The sequence below is a fragment of the Bombina bombina genome, chromosome 3 (genome assembly GCF_027579735.1).
Source record: "Bombina bombina isolate aBomBom1 chromosome 3, aBomBom1.pri, whole genome shotgun sequence".
Lineage (NCBI taxonomy): Eukaryota > Metazoa > Chordata > Amphibia > Anura > Bombinatoridae > Bombina > Bombina bombina.
The window spans coordinates 751,649,192-751,668,969 of NC_069501.1; the positions used below are offsets into that span (position 1 = coordinate 751,649,192).

The 19,778-nt window shown below is 35.2% G+C and overlaps 1 protein-coding gene across 1 annotated transcript in view; it reads left to right on the forward strand.

The window, feature by feature from the left end:
* Positions 1-19,778, forward strand: part of DMD (dystrophin) — a 4,487,195-nt gene that overhangs the window by 1,068,295 nt on the left and 3,399,122 nt on the right. Inside the window, exon 7 of the mRNA XM_053707599.1 lies at positions 11,649-11,767. Within this exon, the coding sequence (XP_053563574.1) occupies positions 11,649-11,767 (119 nt within the window). The remainder of the gene's footprint in view (positions 1-11,648; positions 11,768-19,778) is intronic.

Below are 19,778 nucleotides of genomic sequence, written 5' to 3' on the forward strand. Positions count from 1 at the left end.
TCATTGCTTGATACTGTTCTAAATTATTCTTTTACTAGAACCAGCCAGAAGTCAGAAAGTCCCTCATGACAAGCAAACTTTTAAACTTTATAATAAGTAATAGTTTTACCCCTAAAGTCTGCAGAACTTACAGAGGAATAAACAACAATTAAAGGGACCTAAAGTATTTTTTTAAATTATTTAGATAAAGTATGTAATTTTTCTATATGCTCATATTGTTCTGCTCATATACGTATATGCATTTTGTAATTGGCTGATAGTTGTCACATGCCAAAACATTGCCCGAAAATATTCTTTTGCTGATTTTAAATTCAAAGTAAGTGCTATTGCATTGTCTTTTTATATTGTATTTAGCAATTATTCAATTATACTGTTTTTAGCGGTACTTTAAAGGGACATGAAACCCAAAATATTTATTTCATGATTCAGATAGAGAATATACTTTTAAACAACATTATTATTATTATTATTATCGGTTATTTGTAGAGCACCAACAGATTCCGCAGCGCTAACATTTCCAGTTTACTTCTATTATCGAATTTGCTTCATTCTTTAGAAATCCCTTGATGAAGAAATAACAGTACACATGGGTGAGCCAATCACACAAGGCATCTATGTGCAGCCACCAATCAGCAGCTACTGAGACTATCAAGATATGCTTTTAAACAAAGGATATCAAGGGAATGAAGCAAATTAGATAATAGAAGTGAATTGGAAAGTTGTTTAAAATTGCATGTTCTTTCTAAATCATTAAAGAAAAAAATGTGTGTTTCATGTCCCTTTAAGCTTATGTGGAATATATAATGAGATTTTAAATGTCTCTTCAGAACTATTGTTTTTTTTTGCTGGTGGCTGCCTCTAGTTATATTGAAACTATATAGTTTGTTTTTTTTTTGTAATATTTTTTTTTATTGAGGTTTTACAGAAAGAAAAAACATATAACAGAAATCGCCTGTGCGCATCATAAATGAAAAATACAGCGAGAATTGAACAAATTATTTCAAAAATTATACAGTATACAATAAGTAGGCTAATGAAACCTCTTTTTTATGATAAATAGCATAAATTATTAACCAGTTAGCAATCAACTCTCAGGCCATACGGCCACTAAGGATATTATGAAGAAAACTGGTAGACAGGCAAATAGCTTCAGGGTATGGGGGGGGAGGATATTCAGCGGGTAAGCACCGCTAGTCAAACATGGGGGGGTGTGGGGGTGTGGGGGGGCAATGCCTTATACGAGTTCTTGGTACTGTACACAAGCTGTATCTATAATACTAGTTACTGCTAATTGCACAAATAGTACTTGTCAACTGGCGACACTGTATTAGACTTATTATTATATTAAATAGGATATGAATACTTAAGGTCAAAGTCTCTATTAAGGAGATGACTAGATTAACTAGTAGGAAGACCATTTTTCATATAGCTAATGGTATTTACAAATACTTGTGTATCCTGGAACAGAAGTCCAGGAATATACAGGGGTTTAAGGTATATGTAGGTATCCATTTATAATGAACCTGCGTTTCCGCCTTATATTGTAACATATAGCTTTAGCCGTAGTAGAGACAGCGTTAGAAGGTACTATTATTTATATTAAACCATATGCACATCCCTGACACACAAGTAGGGAGGTAAGGGCTACAAACAGGCCAAAATAATCAACGCTTATGTAGTTCAGATCTACTCTAGTCTAGTGATTGAGTAACGTATGAGAGCCTTAGGATATAAGGTCTAAGTAGTACCTCCTCAAAATTTTAGGGAACCTAAAATCTCTTAATCGTAATAGAAAAAGCAATATAGCATCCCTAAGTGTTGTGAATACACTGTTATTCAGAGACTGTTAACCATGGTTTAAAAGCCTGTGCAGAGCTCCATATGTATGTGTAGGTTTACAGTAGCAATTATCATGTTGAAAGAGAATATACCGCTTATAAATATAGTAACATAAGAAACAAGGTTCCAATACAATCTTGGTAATTTCATACCTCAAGTTGTGGGGTCTAGTTCATCTGTGTGCACATGGTGTAACTTTACCCTCTAAAGGGTTAGTGCGCAACAGAAATTATGCAACAATCAAATCTGGTCTTACAGCATAGGACATGTGGGACAGTATAGATATAGGGCATTAAACTTTAAGGCTTGACTGACAACCACACTCATCTGCAAGTAAAATTGTGTGATAATTAAAGTTAGCCTTATGATATGTTACCCCTAAAGCTTTTTACATACAGGGCATTAAACTTGAGGATCTAATTGTCAAAAAGGAAACTTAGGAAAGAGTCCAGAAGGAACTGGAGATACGTGCAGGTGTCTGTCTAAACTCAGGCTGGATGGCTGGGACTCTGTGTCTGAGAGAGCTGTCATAAACATTGTAAGAGTCATACATAAATACTCAGCAAATATATGCCACAGTGAAAGTATCTACGCTCTTAGAGGAGAATAATTATTAACCCCTTAATGACCGGACCATTTTTCAATTTTCTTACCCTTAATGACAATGGCTATTTTTACATTTCTGCAGTGTTTGTGTTTAGCTGTAATTTTCCTCTTACTCATTTACTGTACCCACACATATTATATACCGTTTTTCTCGCCATTAAATGGACTTTCTAAAGATACAATTATTTTCATCATATCTTATAATTTACTATAAAAAAAATACAAAATATGAGGAAAAAATGGAAAAAAAACACACTTTTTCTAACTTTGACCCCCAAAATCTGTTACACATCTACAACCACCAAAAAAACACCCATTGTAAATAGTTTCTAAATTTTGTCCTGAGTTTAGAAATACCCAATGTTTACATGTTCTTTTTTTTTTTTGCAAGTTATAGGGCAAAAAATACAAGTAGCACTTTGCTATTTCCAAACCACTTTTTTTTAAAAAATTAGCGCTAGTTACATTGGAACATTGATATCTTTCAGGAATCCCTGAATATCCCTTGACAAGTACATATTTTTATTTAGAAGACATTCCAAAGTATTGATCTAGGCCCATTTTGGTATATTTCATGCCACCATTTCACCGCCAAATACGATCAAATAAAAAAAAACTGTTAAATTTTTCACAATTTTACGTTTCTCACTGAAATTATTTACAAACAGCTTGTGCAATTATGGCATAAATGGTTGTAAATGCTTCTCTGGGATCCCCTTTGTTCAGAAATAGCAGAAATATATGGCTTTGGCGTTGCTTTTTGGTAATAATAAGGCAGTTAAATGCTGCTGCGCACCACACTTGTAATATGCCCAGCAGTTAAGGGGTTAATTAGGTAGCTTGTAGGGTTAATTTTTATCTTTAGTGTAGAGATCAGCCTCCCACCTGACACATCCCACCCCCTGATCCCCCCCTGACCTCCCTCAAACAGCACACTTCCCTCCCCCACCTCACAATTGTCACCGCCATCTTAAGTACTGGCAGAAAGTCTGCCAGTACTGAAATAAAAATCTTTATTATTTTTTGTTATTTTTTTTTTTTTCATACTGTCTGCAGTCTGCATCCCCCCTTACCCCACAACCTCCCTGATCCCCCCATACATCTCTCTAACCCTCCCCCTCTACCTATTTGCCGCCATCTTGGGTACTGGCAGCTGTCTGCCAGTACCCAATTTGCCCCCAAAAATAGTTTTTTTTAACTTTTTTAGATTAAAAATTAGTTTTCTGTAGTGTAGCTGGCCCCCCTTAATTATCTACATCCCTCCCCCTCCCAGATCCCTTACTAAACAAAGAAGATCCCCATGCATCTTTATTGATCTGATTTTTTTTCTCGGGCATATTTTGCGTGCGCGCGCACGCACGCGCACCCGCCCCCCGACCCCCCGGCCGCAACCGGCAATATTGGCTTAAACGGAGCTGTGAGTTACAGAGATATGGAGCATATGCTTAACGCTCCTCAAAGAAGCGACTCCCACCCACCAACAAATGTCTGATCGCCATAGTCCGATGCAGAGAGGGCCACAGAGTGGCCCTTTCTGCATCGGTGGGCAAAATAAGGGATTGCAGTGATGCCTCAATATTGAGGCATCACTACAATCCCTTGTAAGCAGCTGGAAGCGATCATGATCGCTTCCAGCACTGCTAACAACAGAGGACGTACCAGGTACGTCAATTGTCATTAAGGGAATGTTTTTCTATGACGTACCTGGTAAGTCCTCTGTCATTAAGGGGTTAATAGAATTTTTTTTTATTTTTTTTAAAATGGTTTATACAGATATGCAATACTCTTCATGCTCTATATGATTGAGTAAGGTACAGTTTCCCTGCATATATCTATATATTTACCCACTAAATAATCATTATCTAATATAGTGTGTCTCTGAATAATGTCTCTATTCTGTCAGTAGAGGCAGGCTTGTCTGAAATAATATTTCTATGAGTTGCCCCAGTTGTTTGGGCATCAAAGTGTTAGATCTAGTGGTATAGAGAAATCTCCCCCAGTACTACAGTATCTTCAGGCAATAGCCATGTGTCACTAGGGGGTAGGTTTATTTATAATACAGTAGTTATACCTATATGTGGGACTTAACACATTTAACTAAATCTTTGTACATATATAAAAATAGCTTCAAAACACTTTAGCTTAGAGATAAGGAGTCCCCAGTCTGAGCAGTAGAGTAAATTCCAGTATAGACCACATACATGAAACCTAACATAAAGCAGATATATTAGATCATTATGCCCACGAGTATTGGTAATCATGCCTCCTATAGCATAGTTACAGGATTAGACAAAAAGTTTGCTTCATTAGAACAACTATAGCCTAAAGAGGCTAATTAAACAGACAGAAATGTTATAAGATGTGAATTATGCCAGTATCGTAACCTCTATTCTGCTGATATTACTGCGTTCTACATAAGATATATAGGGAAAGCATGCAAGGGGGAGGTGTAGTTAAGACAGTATATCTAAACTAAAATTACTGCAACTGAACAGTCTCAATGATAGCAGGTGTAGTTTAACCATGGAAATACTATAATCAGTCATATATACATATAGACCCCTGGAGGCGAAACTGTTCCCACAGGCAAACGTCCTTTTATGCTATGAGATAGTCCAGACAAAATCCCAGTGAGATAAGGAAGCTTCAACATGGCTATGTTATTTATACGTGGGGGTACCTAGCATAACAGTAAAAAAGGTATAACTAATCTTCGAACTTAATACATAAGCCGGTCTGCAACAGTTATGCTTTCTCACACTGGGAAGTTCTGGGGTTCAAACTTCATCTCTAGCCTATTCCGGTAGCAACAAATATAGAGACAGGGTCCCTTGATGTACTCCTGATGCTCCAGATAGCCTGGTGAATTAAAAGGCGAAGCTTCTTCATGAAGATGTGGAGGGACATCACAAGGCTTCTTAGTTGCTGCTCGTTGTGCAGCTGTGGCGTGAGAGCAAGGCTCCGAAACTGTGGATCCCCATAGCAAGCAGTCAGAGTCCACAGAGCGGAGTCTAAATGAAATTTTCCATTGACCGGCCGTATCAGCCCGACACTGCCGGGTAGCATGTCAGTAGTTGAAGGTGTGCAGAGCCAAGCCTCAGAATGCATAGGCCTCGAGAATGCTTCTGTAGCGTCCCAAAATGGCCCTTGTGGGTGAGTAGTCTCAATTAATTTTCCGGTACCGTTCTCCAACGTGGTGGTTAGATTTAGATCTGAGCGGTTAATTGGATCTTCCTCCGCAACACTAGCATCACTCGATCTTAACTCCGACACAAGGGAGGTATAATGGTAGTCCAGTTTACGGATCAGGAGCTCCAGTAAGGCCTTAGCCTCCTCCTCCATTTTGGTATAAAGCAATCTTCGTCTCACGGCACTTTGCAGCAGATATAGTTGAGCCGTCTGCCCTAGTCCAGAGCTTCCAAATTAGGGATAGATACAGCTGAAAAAAGTTAGCTTACTGGGCTAAACATCTCACCGGGGAGAATGATTACAGGGTGACATAGGCCACATCTCTCCACCTCAGTTGCTTCGGAACACTTATTATTATTTTTTTTGCGAGCTCAGAGAGGAAACTTGCATAATATGATTCCCAACTGATTCTTTGGCATATATGCTGTAGGAAGTAAGAAATCTCTATTCAAGATATTAGAGGAAATTTAGTGAATTTGTAGATGTGGCACGGAGCCGTTGGAAAACACGTCCATGCTTAGCCCTGGCTTAGGCACGCCCCCGAAACTATATAGTTTTGATGTTTGGGTAAAGGGTGTATCCCAATATGTAATAATGCAAAGGCTGGAGTTTTAGGTAGGTTAATGACTAAGCTGGTTTCAAAAACTCACTGTAAAGAACAGGATTTATAAAACTCACTCTTCCTGTAAAGAACATGTTTTGTCTGATTGTGGTTGGAAACAAATACGACAGAATGGAAAACACTGATCAAGAAAATGCAATTACTGAGAGAAATCCTGTTCTTAAAGATGAAAATACTTTACTTTACAATCCCAGAAATGCTAGTTAGGAATAAAAAAATAATAATAATGAGTTTACTAAACATAGGCCCAGATTACGAGTTTTGCGTTAGAGGCTGTGCGGTGCTAACGAGCATTTTTGTCTCACCGCTCATTTACCTGCAGCGTTGGTATTACGAGTTTTCAGAAACCCGTCGTTAAGAGACAAGTAGTGAGCGTTGAGCAAAATTTTGCTCATTACCGCACTCCAATACCAGCGCTGCTTAAGTCAGCGGTGAGCTGGTGTAACGTGCTCATGTACAATTTCCCCACAGGAATCAACGGGGAGAGCCGGCTGAAAAAAAGTCTAACACCTGCAAAAAAGCAGCGTAAAACTCATTAACGCAGCCCCATTGATTCCTATGGGGAAATAAAATGTATGTCTACACCTAACAGCCTAACATGAACCCCAAGTCTAAACACCCCTAATATTACACTTATTAACTCCTAATATGCTGCCCCCGACATTGCAGACACCTAAATTATAATTATTAACCCCTAATCTGCCGCTCCGGACACCGCCGCCACCTACATTATACTTATTGACCCCTAATCTGCTGCCCCCAACATCGCTGACACCTACATTATATTTATTAACCCCTACTCTGTCGCCCCCAATGTCGCCACCACCTACCTACACTTATTAACCCCTAATCTGCCACCCCCAATGTCGCCGCCACTATATTAAAGTTATTAAACCATAAACCTAAGTCTAACCCTAAACCTAACACCCCATAACTTAAATATAATTTAAATTAATCGAAATCAATATTCCTATCATTAACTAAATTATTCCTATTTAAAACTAAATTCTTACCTGTAAAATAAACCCTAAGCTAGCTACAATATAACTAATAGTTACATTGTATCTAGCTTAGGGTTTATTTTTATTTTACAGGCAAGTTTATATTTATTTTAACTAGGTAGAATAGTTATTAAATAGTTATTAACTATTTAATAACTACCTAGTTAAAATAAAGACAAATTTACATGTAAAATAAAACCTAACCTAAGTTACACTAACACCTAACACTACACTATAAATAAATAAATTAACTAAATTAAATACAATTACCTAAATTAAATTAAATTAGCAAAAGTACAAAAAACAAACAAACACTAAATTACAGAAAATAATAAACAAATTACAGATATTTAAACTAATTACACCTAATCTAATAGCCCTATTAAAATAAAAAAGCCCCCCCAAAATAAAAGAACCCTAGCCTAAACTAAACTACCAATAGCCCTTAAAAGAGCCTTTTGCGGGGCATTGCCCCAAAATAATCAGCTCTTTTACCTGTTAAAAAACATACAAACAACCCCCCAACAGTAAAACCCACCACCCACACAACCAACTCCCCAAATAAAATACTAGCTAAAAAAACCTAAGCACCCCATTGCCCTGAAAAGGGCATTTGGATGGGCATTGCCCTTAAAAGGGCAGTTAGCTCTTTTGCAAGCCCAAACCCCTAATCTAAAAAATAAACCCACCCAATACACCCTTTAAAAAACCTAACACTTACCCCCTGAAGATCGACTTACCGGGAGATGTCTTCGTCCAAGCCGGGCGAAGTGGTCCTCCAGACGGGCAGAAGTCTTCATCCAAGCCAGGCAGAAGTCTTCATCCAGACGGCATCTTCTATCTTCATCCATTCGGCGCGGTGGGGGTCCATCTTCAAGACATCCGACACGGAGCATCCTCTTCATCCGACGACTAACACAGAATGAAGGTACCTTTAAGTGATGTCATCCAAGATGGCATCCCTTAGATTCTGATTGGCTGATAGAATTCTATCAGCCAATCGGAATTAAGGTAGAAAAAATCCTATTGGCTGACGCAATCAGCCAATAGGATTGAAGTTCAATCCTATTGGCTGATCAAATCAGATAATAGAATGCAAGCTCAATCCTATTGGCTCATAGGATCAGCCAATAGGATTGAACTTCAATCCTATTGGCTGATTGCATCAGCCAATAGGATTTTTTCTACCTTAATTCCGATTGGCTAATAGAATTCTATCAGCCAATTGGAATCTAAGGGACGCCATCTTGGATGACATCACTTAAAGGTACCTTCATTCTGTGTTAGTCGTCGGATGAAGAGGATGCTCCGCGTTGGATGTCTTGAAGATGAACCCTCTCCGCGCCGGATGGATGAAGATAGAAGATGCCGTCTGGATGAAGACTTCTGCCCGTCTGGAGGACCACTTCTGCCCGGCTTGGATGAAGACTTCTGCCCATCTGGAGGAACACTTTGCCCCTGGCTTGGATGAAGATGTCTCCCGGTAAGTCGATTTTCAGGAGGTTAGTGTTAGGTTTTTTAAGGGTGTATTGGGTGGGTTTGTTTTTTAGATTAGGGGTTTGGGCTTGCAAAAGAGCTAACTGCCCTTTTAAGGGCAATGCCCACCCAAATGCCCTTTTCAGGGCAATGGGGAGCTTAGGTTTTTTTAGCTAGTATTTTATTTGGGGGGATTGGTTGTTTGGGTGGTGGGTTTTACTGTTGGGGGGGTTGTTTGAATTTTTTTTACAGGTAAAAGAGCTGATTACTTTGGGGCAATGCCCCACAAAAGGCCCTTTTAAGGGCTATTGGTAGTTTAGTTTAGGCTAGGTTTTTTTTTATTTGGGGGGGGGGCTTTTTTATTTTAATAGGGCTAATAGATTAGGTGTAATTAGTTTAAATATCTGTAATCTGTTTATTATTTTCTGTAATTTAGTGTTTGTTTGTTTTTGTACTTATGCTAATTTAATTTAATTTAGGTAATTGTTTTTAATTTAGTTAATTAATTTGATTATAGTGTAGTGTTAGGTATAATTGTAACTTAGGTTAGGTTTTATTTTACAGGTACTATTGTATTTATTTTATCTAGGTAGTTATTAAATAGTTAATAACTATTTAATAACTATTCTACCTAGTTAAAATAAATACAAACTTGCCTGTAAAATAAAAATAAATCCTAAGCTAGCTACAATGTAACTATTAGTTATTTTGTAGCTATCTTAGGGTTTTTATTTTACAGGTAAGTATTTAGTTTAAATAGGAATAATTTAGTTAATGATAGGAATTTTTAGTTAGATTTCTTTTAATTATATTTAAGTTAGGGGGTGTTAGGGTTAGACTTAGATTTAGGGGTTAATAACTTTAATATAGTGGCGGCGACATTGGGGGCGGCAGATTAGGGGTTAATAAATGTAGGTAGGTGGCGGCGATGTTAGGGATGGCAGATTAGGGGTTAATAATATTTAAATAATGTTTGCGAGGCAGGAGTGGAGCGGTTTAGGGGTTAATATATTTATTATAGTGGCGGCGATGTCCGGTTCGGCAGATTAGGGGTTAAAATTTTTCTTTTAGTGTTTGCAATGTGGGAGGGCCTCGGTTTAGGGGTTAATAGGTAGTTTATGGGTGTTAGTGTAGTTTTTAGCACTTTAGTTAACAGTTTTATGCTACGGCGTTGTAGTGTAAAACTCTTAACTACTGACTTTAATATGCGGTACCAGTCTTGACAGGAAAGGGTCTACCGCTCACTTTTTGGCAGACTCGTAATACTGGCACTATGCAAGTCCCATTGAAAAAAGAGGAAATACAATTTACGTAAGTGGATTTGCAGTATTTCCAAGTCATATGGAAAGGTGTTTTTAGCCCAAAATGTATTCCATTACTCTGTATCTTATCTATAGAGACTCTACAGGTATATTAATGAGTCACTAAAATAACAAGGTTCCAGATTCAATGCTGTTCATTTGATTGAAAAGAATTTAATACATGAACACGGAAGAAGAAATTTCATTTAATTGACATTAGCAATTGGAAATGACGCGGGTAGCTGGGGTTATATCGCCTGTCTAAACAGGGCAAGGAATAATGATTATGTGACTGTATTCTGTAATGGCAGATGTTATGATCCAGTGATTGACAATTATTAATAAATAAATCATATTTTTTACTGTTTTTTTATTTATTAATTTTTTTAAGAAAAGTCAAGGCTAAACCTGAATCAGGAATTTTAACTTTTTTCTTTATTCTATGTTATTTAATTGGAAAAAGAACTTGATGTAAGGTAATTATCTTACAAACTGGAAATATTGCTAAATACAAAAAATTTATCTACATTAAATTATGACATATAAGTGTTAGACTGTTTGTTAATCATAAGAAGTAAAAACATTTATTTCTGCAAATATGTTTTGATGTGTTTACTTTTAGCAATATTGGTACCTTAATGATATTTTATTTATATACAACTGTCATTCTGTCAATTTTAATTGCTTTTAGCTCTACCCAAATATCTTTGAAACTGTTCTGCAGAAATATTTCAGTTCAATCTCAAATCCTAAATATTGAAGACTAATCTTAAGTAAATAATGAAAATGGATATATATATATATATATATATATATATATATATATATATATATATATAGGTATACCTCACTTTACAGCGCTTCACTTTACAGCGCTTCGCTAATACAGCGCTTTGTGGAGCTGAAGTTCAACCTCCAAGGATTTTAAAACAGTGCTGTAATCTTCGTGAGATTGCAAGAAAAGTGACTGGCACCATTTTATTATGCTTAGTTCACTCTGTTTACAGCATTACAGTGCAATCTGTGTCTCAGTGCTATACTCTGGCAAATTGTACTACAGTAATTGTCACTATTTTACAGGTACAGTATTTATTGAATACTGTGCTGTGCGAGTGTTAAACTAAACATAGCACTATTGTACACCTAATATAAGTTAATTAAAACATGTTTTTAGTTTTTAAACACACTGGCAAGTGAAAAGAAAGCTAAAACTGCCTTGTTTCACTTTAAGGCGGTTTTCACTTTACAGTGGGGCTCCGGTCCCTAACCCGCTGTATGAGCGGGGTATACCTGTATATATATATCCAGATATATATATCAAAAACACTACTTTTTAATGCTTTTACACTACTAGTCTTGTTATAATTAATTAGATATATTTTACATTTACTGAACAACATTCAGCACATTGATATAGCTTATATAATTTTAAAAGAATGTTACATCTTTCAAATCTTAAAAGGTCTAGCTAGAAATTGCAGTTGATGGTTAAGAAATCGGGGTGTTTCCAATATTATGGACTGATACTTTTTTTTTAACCCTAAATTATATATATTTTTTTAACATGCATAAATATATATGTATTATCTTGCTTAAATTCTCTTTGTTTTTCAGACCAGATTTATTTGAGTGGAACAGCGTACTTTGCCAAGAATCTGCATTACAAAGGCTGGATCATGCATTTAACACTGCCCAGCAACACCTGGGAATTGCAAATCTCCTTGATCCTGATGGTAAGTAAACAAATGCATTTTTTTTAACTGTTAAAACCATGCCCAGTGGGAGCAGATATCTCTGTGCAAATGCATGCAAAGTGGGAACAAAAAAGTGTCTTGTGGGATATGTGTAATATTTTATTTTCAGTATTCATGATTCACATATTTATTTTGGACAGCAGATCTAGTAATTAAAATAATTATTCTTGCAATATTAGAAATTAAGTGATTTGAAATCATTCAAACAATTACATATAGGCAAAATTCCGATGCTGTATTTCACTCTAGAAAGGCTAGAAAAACAATTAAAAGATTGTAATACCAGATTTTATTTTCTTACTGAAATTTACAAACTTAGGGAAATTCCTAAATTTTAAGAATCATTAATTTTTTAAAATTAAAAGCTTAAACTTTGTCAACCCAAACACTTTGTCGTTGAATTCCCATGTTTTTTTTTTTTTGTTGTTGTTGTTTTTTTACCACATAAATAATAACAAAAAATTGACAAATCAGAGTTTAAAAATGTGCCTTAACAAAAGAAGTCAGATACTGGACACAAAGTTATTCATATTCATAATGAAGGTTACTGGTATAATTCAAATAAGACATTGAAAAAAGGGGGGGTGTAAGGGGCGCCGAAGGCAATCCGGATATGGCACAATATATGAGTATTAATTTAGGAAATTTATAATAATATGGAGTTATTCCAAATTATAATTGATAAGTAGGATATTATTAAATCTGTCCGTGGTAGTGGGACTGTGTATATGAAATTAATGGGACCGTGTATGCGAAATAAAATTAATGGGACTGTGTTGGAGAGATCAAATTAAGTGTTCAAAATAAGTGTCATTGACATATAAGGAAACCATGAGTGAAGTCCAGTGTGAAGTGACTGTGACTTAGTGATTTATAGGCATGTGCCTTTAAGAAACACTAGACACGTGATATATATAATAGTGTTCTCAAATGTAAAGGTTTGGGTGAAAAGATATTATGTGATGTTGTATATAGATTTTATGAAATATCTATTCTCCTATTTTTTTATTTCATAAAAAATTTTTATTTCATAAAATCTATATAAAACATCACATAATATATTTTCACCCAAACCTTTACATTTGAGAACACTATTATATATATCACGTGTCTAGTGTTTCTTAAAGGCACATGCCTATAAATCACTAAGTCACAGTCAATTCACACTGGACTTCACTCACGGTTTCCTTACATGTCAATGACACTTATTTTGAACACTTAATTTGATCTCTCCAACACAGTCCCATTAATTTTATTTCGCATACACGGTCCCATTAATTTCATATACACAGTCCCACTACCACAGACAGATTTAATAATATCCTACTTATCAATTATAATTTGGAATAACTCCATATTATTATAAATTTCCTAAATTAATACTCATATATTGTGCCATATCCGGATTGCCTTCAACGCCCCCTACACCCCCCCCCCCTTTTTTCATATTTCATTGTCAAGTGGAGTCCTTGATAAGTAAGGGTGGCAAAATCTGGTAAGAGATTATACATTTTAATCCCCCCCATTTTTTCAAATAAGACATTGGTTTGATGTGATCACAAACAAGCTTGGTGAGCAATTCATCCTCTCCCTTTTGTATACCTAATACAGACACAAATTTCTGTGATGGTTGTCATTTACATGTGAATTTTCTAACTGTTTCTATCTTTATTTTTCTAATAATTCAAGGCCTCTTATGGTGAAAATGATAGCTAATCCTCACTCTTAACTAAACTAGCTGAATTTAAAGGGACATTACGGTCAAAATGTCAATGCCCATAATACTGAGGAGACTTCTAATAGAATTATCCAGACCAGAGTGCTTTGGTGAATTAGACCTAACCATCTCTATTGTATGTACATGTAATTATTTAACTGCTCTTTTTGTAAAAAAAAAAGTTCATTCACAAATTATTGAACATGCTACCCCCCTCCAACTTGAAATAATCACCCTTTTTTGTGGGTGTTGCTTTTTTAAAACAACTTTCAGCCAAATTTCTTTTTAATCCCTAAAAGAGTTTAAAGGGACATGAAACCCAAAATCTTTTTTTCATGATTCAGATAGAGAATACAATTTTAAACAACTTTCAAATTTACTTCTATTATCTAATCTGTTTTATTCTCTTGGTATCATTTGTTGAAGGAGCAGCAATGCACTACTGGTTTCTAACTGAACACATGGGTGAGCCAATGACAATCAGTTTATATATGCAGCCACCAATCAACAGCTAGAACCTAGGTTCTCTGCTGCACATGAACTTGCCTAGATAAACATTTCAGCAAAGGATAACAAAAGAAAGAAGCAAATTACATAATATAAGTAAATTGGAAAGTTGTTTGAAATTGTATTCTCTATCTGAATCATGAAAGAAAATGTTGGGTTTCATGTCCCTTTAAATTTTCTTTCATACCACATCTGTCTCTTCTCTCTGTTAGCTATACATATTGAGCTCATGAAGTATTGTCAGTTATTTTTTTAGACATTCTGCCATCTCAATAGCCTTACTTAGAGCAATAATGTTGCATATAATAGCACAACTCATACTTAAGCCAGTCTATTTTGCACAATTCTGAGTAACCATTTATCATATTTACAACTCAGAAATTCAGGCTTCTTACAGAACCTGGGACACATCATGAAAATGTTTATAGCAGTTTTATATTCTCCTGTCAAATACACACTCATCCTCTTGCTGATGATTAGCACTGACAAATCTTGCTGAGAATTAGTAAAAAAAAAATATATATATCCACACATAATTCATATAACCAAAAATCGTATCTCCTTTACCAGACATTAGGTACACACCTACGCCCACCAAGATATTTGTCAAGCTGCTATTTCATAGTCATTAATATAAAAATTTAACCCCCTCAAAATCTCAGATATTCTTTTCTAAAGTAAGTATTTCTGTCAGATACACAAACTTATCTCCGTATAGAACATTATGCAAGTTAGTAATTTACAAGTCTATTACAATGAATGAACTATACAGTAATATGACTGATCATTTTTTGCCTTAACCAACAACAACAACAAATATCTCACTACTTAACAAATATTTTTGAAAGTCACACATGAGCATATAAAAGTTATACAGTGTCACATTAAAACACAGGTAAACAAGGGCTGATATTGAAATAATTATTTAGTAAACTCAATTTGACTGTTCAGTTTAGTCCCAAAGCTTACATTTGTTCTGTTTTTTTGTTTTTTTATTAAGCTTGGAAAATCTTTTACTTTAGCACCAAAATATTTTGTGTGACTAGATAAAAAACAGAAAGGCTTTTTCATAGTTTCATATAAAAGACTGTGACAAGAAAGGTGTGTTCATTTTTTTTTATTTTCAATTGTCACAAAATGAATGTGCTCTTAATTTTATAAAATTTGAAATAAACAACACATTTAAAAATGTGATCAACCCACAAAACAGTTTACTAGAAAGAATTAGTATCCAATTTTACCCACTGCCTGAAGCCTTCTGTACAGTGACTGAAATCTTCCTACATAGGTTACTCCTATTATGGTCCTTACCATGTTCTGTCTCCTCTCTAGTATCATATGTACCTGACATTTTATTAAATTCCAACTAGCTGATTTAACTCAAATGATCCAAAATGAATGGTCATTGACCCTTTTAGTCTATTTGAAAATTCAAATCAGTCAATAGAAATTACTTACATCTTACTGGTTGGTTAAACCAACAAATAAGAGACTGCATTTAATATGTTTACATCGTTTTAATTGAACAAGTTTACAGAAAAATAAACAGTGGTTACAGTTTGGTCATAAAAGTTACATTACAACGTTATCTTTTGGGTATTGAATATAAATGTTGAGTCCTTAATTCACAGAGGGCAGTCATTTAAGAAATACATACATACATCTCATACAGCTAAGACAGTTCTCTCTGAGAGTGGTAAAGAAGCAGCGCTTCCATTATGAGGTATCTCCAGGAGGATTCAAACATAAGAAAAAGAGGTTATTTCAGTTGTCTCTCTCCATCTGGTAACCCAACAGTACATACAATTAAATAATCTTTAGCATTTGCTTAAATGCTAACTCATGTAAACTGTAAAAAACTGGTTATGATAAAAAGTAAAGAAAGTGGAGAGAAAAAGAGAAAGGAGAAGAAAGAGAAAAAGACATAGAGAGTTTTTTAATTGTGTATGTTGAGTCAAATCTTATTGACTGACATGTAATGTCATTAGCAAAGAACTTCCTTACTATCTGGATAGATATATCTGGTACCATTTTCATTTAATGTTACATAGTGTAAATATAGTTGTGTGACCTTCAGGTCATACTATCTCCCTTCATTATCCAATAGACCCATATTTTCTGGAAAGATTCTCGTGTGTCTAGCTCCCAGGATGCTGATTCATACATCTTATAAGTTGAGCTTATTTTGTTTCTAATTTCTAACCAGCTTGGTGCCCCCATTTTCCAGTGTCTGTCTATACATGTTCTGGTTATTGTACATAATATTTTGATAAAAGTGTTAATAGTGTTATTGAATTTTCGATTGTGTTCGTGTAGCAGGGCCTGACCTATGGTGAGATGTATATTTTCATCTAACAGTTTACTAATTAATTTGATAGTAGTTTCCAAATCTCCTGGATTCTCAAGCAATCCCACCACTTATGTTTATATGTGCCTTTTTCACCACATTCTCTGTATCATAATTTAGTAGTTGTATGAGATGTATGTGATGTCCTCTCTGGGGTAAGGTACTACCTGAAAGCTGTCTTAATTGAGTTTTCTCTTAAATCAGCGCTTATAAGGCCCTTAGTAACTGACCCAAGTATCTGGTCCGATGTATGTTTCTCAAATTGGACCCCTAATTATTTTTCTGATTTAAGCATAATCAGGGATTTAATATTGCTGTTGGGTAACTGGATGGTCAAATATATTTTAGATATAGCTTGTTTAAGTCTAGAGCCTGAATTATACATGGATTCTATAATTGTATTCGGTTGGGATATTACATCTTTACAGAATTTTTGTATTGACAATGCTAGTTGGAGATACATATATCAATGAAGTTTTAATGGGGCTAATCTGTCTAGTATTTGGGTGTATGTCATTAACTTTTATTTTCTAATAGGTCTGCCACTCTATTGAGTCCTTTATTCGCCCATTTATCTAGCTCTTTAGTTGCGTCAGTCTGTAGAAGATATCTAAAAGGTCTCATCAAATTGTATCTGGGTAGAAGGTTGGAATGTTGTGATATAAATGTCTGGGTTTGTACAATGGATTCTGATATAGAAGATCCTCCTAAATGTGAGGGTAGTTTCTGTGTTTGGGTGTTCCATAGTACAGCATCTGGGTGTTCGAATCCTCTTAATCCAGCTTCTACTGAGGTCCAAAGAATATTTCTGGATTGTGAGACTGCATTTATTAAATGTCTTGATTATAATTTTAAAATGATTGCTAGGACCAAAATATATTATCCAACTATTATAAGTGCAAAACCGTAAGCAGTGTGGAAGCACTATGGATTTCATGTGACCAATACAAGCTTATTAGTAGTTACTATTAACTAATTTATCCAAGTGTACATTTTTTATGTAAAAATATTTGTTTGTGCTTTATGCACAAAATAACCCATTGGCTGTCAGAGAGGACTGAAATATGATAATGCTCAATGCACTGTAGCCCACTCTAGCAGCCATGGGATTAATGTTCTCTTGGGACAGTGTACGTTTGATAGGGACTCTTTTATTGAGCAAGCTTAAACAGGAATTATTCTTTCAACAGAAAATGATTTCTATAACATGAATTTACATAGATGTGATTCATTACTGGTTTGCTTTCCAATAGAACAAAGTGGTTTTAAAAATGTCAAGTTGATTCCCTGTTTACAGCAAGATTAGTAATTAATGATCTGTGTTGAGTGGCTGTATTTATGGTTTGAAGCTTGTGTTTTTTTTTTTTTTTTATAAGAGTAAGGTAACCTGTCAAGGAATCAAAAATTATGAGACATCGAAAACCAACCTAAATAAGACATAGTCATTTTAGTTTGGTTAATACAGAATTTCCTTGAACATAAATATATGTGGTTTTGAATTAATATCACTATGAGAAGAAACATTAAAATGAAATATAGACTAACTTAATATTGGTCGTTCTTTTGGTTAAAGATAAATTACAAGAATCATCAAGAGTTTCAGTGTTAACAAGAAATCATAATGAACTAAAAAGTGCACAATACTTACAGTATATCAGTCATTCAAAAACTTGTGTTGCGCTTGTATTATGAAATTAAAATGTAAGTGCTGTGTGTCTCAGAGTATTAAATATTTTATATACAATTGATTTAGACTAAACATTCAAAATTTCTTAAAAAGAAAATGGTGATTTTACTGAAGTAAAAAATAATGGAAGCAACAAAATTAAAGGGACAGTAAAATCAAAATTAAATGTTAATGGTTCATACAGACATGTTGTTTAAAGGGGTAGTTTAGTCAAAATTAAACTTTTGTGATTCAGCTAGAGCATGCAATTTTAAGCAACTTTCTAATTTACTCCTGTTATCAATTTTTCTTGTTTCCTTGGTACCTTTATTTGAAAAAGTAAGAAGGTAAGCTTAGGAGCCAGCCTGTTTTTGGTTCAGCACTTGGGTAGCATTTGCTGATTGGTATCTAAATGTAGCCACCAATCAGCAAGCGCAACCCAGGTGCTGAACCAAAAATGTTCACTTTCCAGCTTTTTTAAATAAAGATACCAAGAACAAAGATAAAATTGATAATAGGAGTACATTAGAAAATTGCTTAAAATTGCATTCTCTATCTTAATCATGAAAGAAAACATTTGGTTTTCATATCCCTTTAAGACAACTTTTCAGCTTTTTTCTATGATCAAATTAGATTAATTCTTTTAGTATCCTTGTTGAAAAATAAGCCTAGGTTGGCCCATAGGACCTCAAGAGCATGCATTTGTCTTTAGCAATGTTATAGATTGTTGCAAACACTGCTGTCCTAGGGCTATATTACAAGTGGTGCACTAATGATCGCATGGGATGCGGTAAGCATTATCGCTGGGCAATGCTAACATTAGTGCACAACTTGATATTACAAGTTTATCAACCATATTTACCAGAGAAGGGTTAGTGCCGCCAACATCGCATTAGGGCTACCTATTCTTTCAATAGGTACTGCAACTCCGCTAAATAGCGCTAGTATTACTAGTTGAAAGTTATAATTTGCACTCAAGGGAAAGCCAAAATTACCCTAGAATATTGAGCACAACCCGAGACCTGAAGTAAAATGTAAGAGTTAAAAAAAATAATCACAAAACAAATGAAAAAAAACATGCAAATGGTGAAGTACACAGGTTAACATAATGACATCTTATGAGGTGAAGACAAGGGTTTACGGAATAGTTTTGAGTTTTAAGTTGTCTTTATGCCCATGGTTTAAAGGGACAGAATTATATAACATTATTTAGGTGCTATAGCCATAAAAGCATTTTTACCGTTTAATTTGCTAAAATACGGCACTTTTACAGACCCGCTCTCTGCTCTCTGCTGAGCGGGTCTGTTATTTTTAGTCAGCGCATCGGGCCAGCTGTATAGTCACAGCCCGGCCCGACCGCGCCATAAGACTAAGTGCAGCTCGCTCCTGTGACAGGAGCGAGCTGCACTTAGTGCTATGGCGCGGTCGGGCCGGGCTGTGACTATACAGCTGGCCCGATGCGCTGACTAAAAATAACAGACCCGCTCAGCAGAGAGCAGAGAGCGGGTCTGTAAAAGTGCCGTATTTTAGCAAATTAAACGGTAAAAATGCTTTTATGGCTATAGCACCTAAATAATGTTATATAATTCTGCACTATGTGCAGAATTATATAACATTATTTTTAAGGTTTACTGTCCCTTTAAGCATGGATAGATTGTCCATAGATATAGTCTATTATGTTAGTTGTCTTCCGCTTCATCTTTTTAACCATCTTAATACCTCACTTACATAAACTCTAAGTTGTGGGCAATGT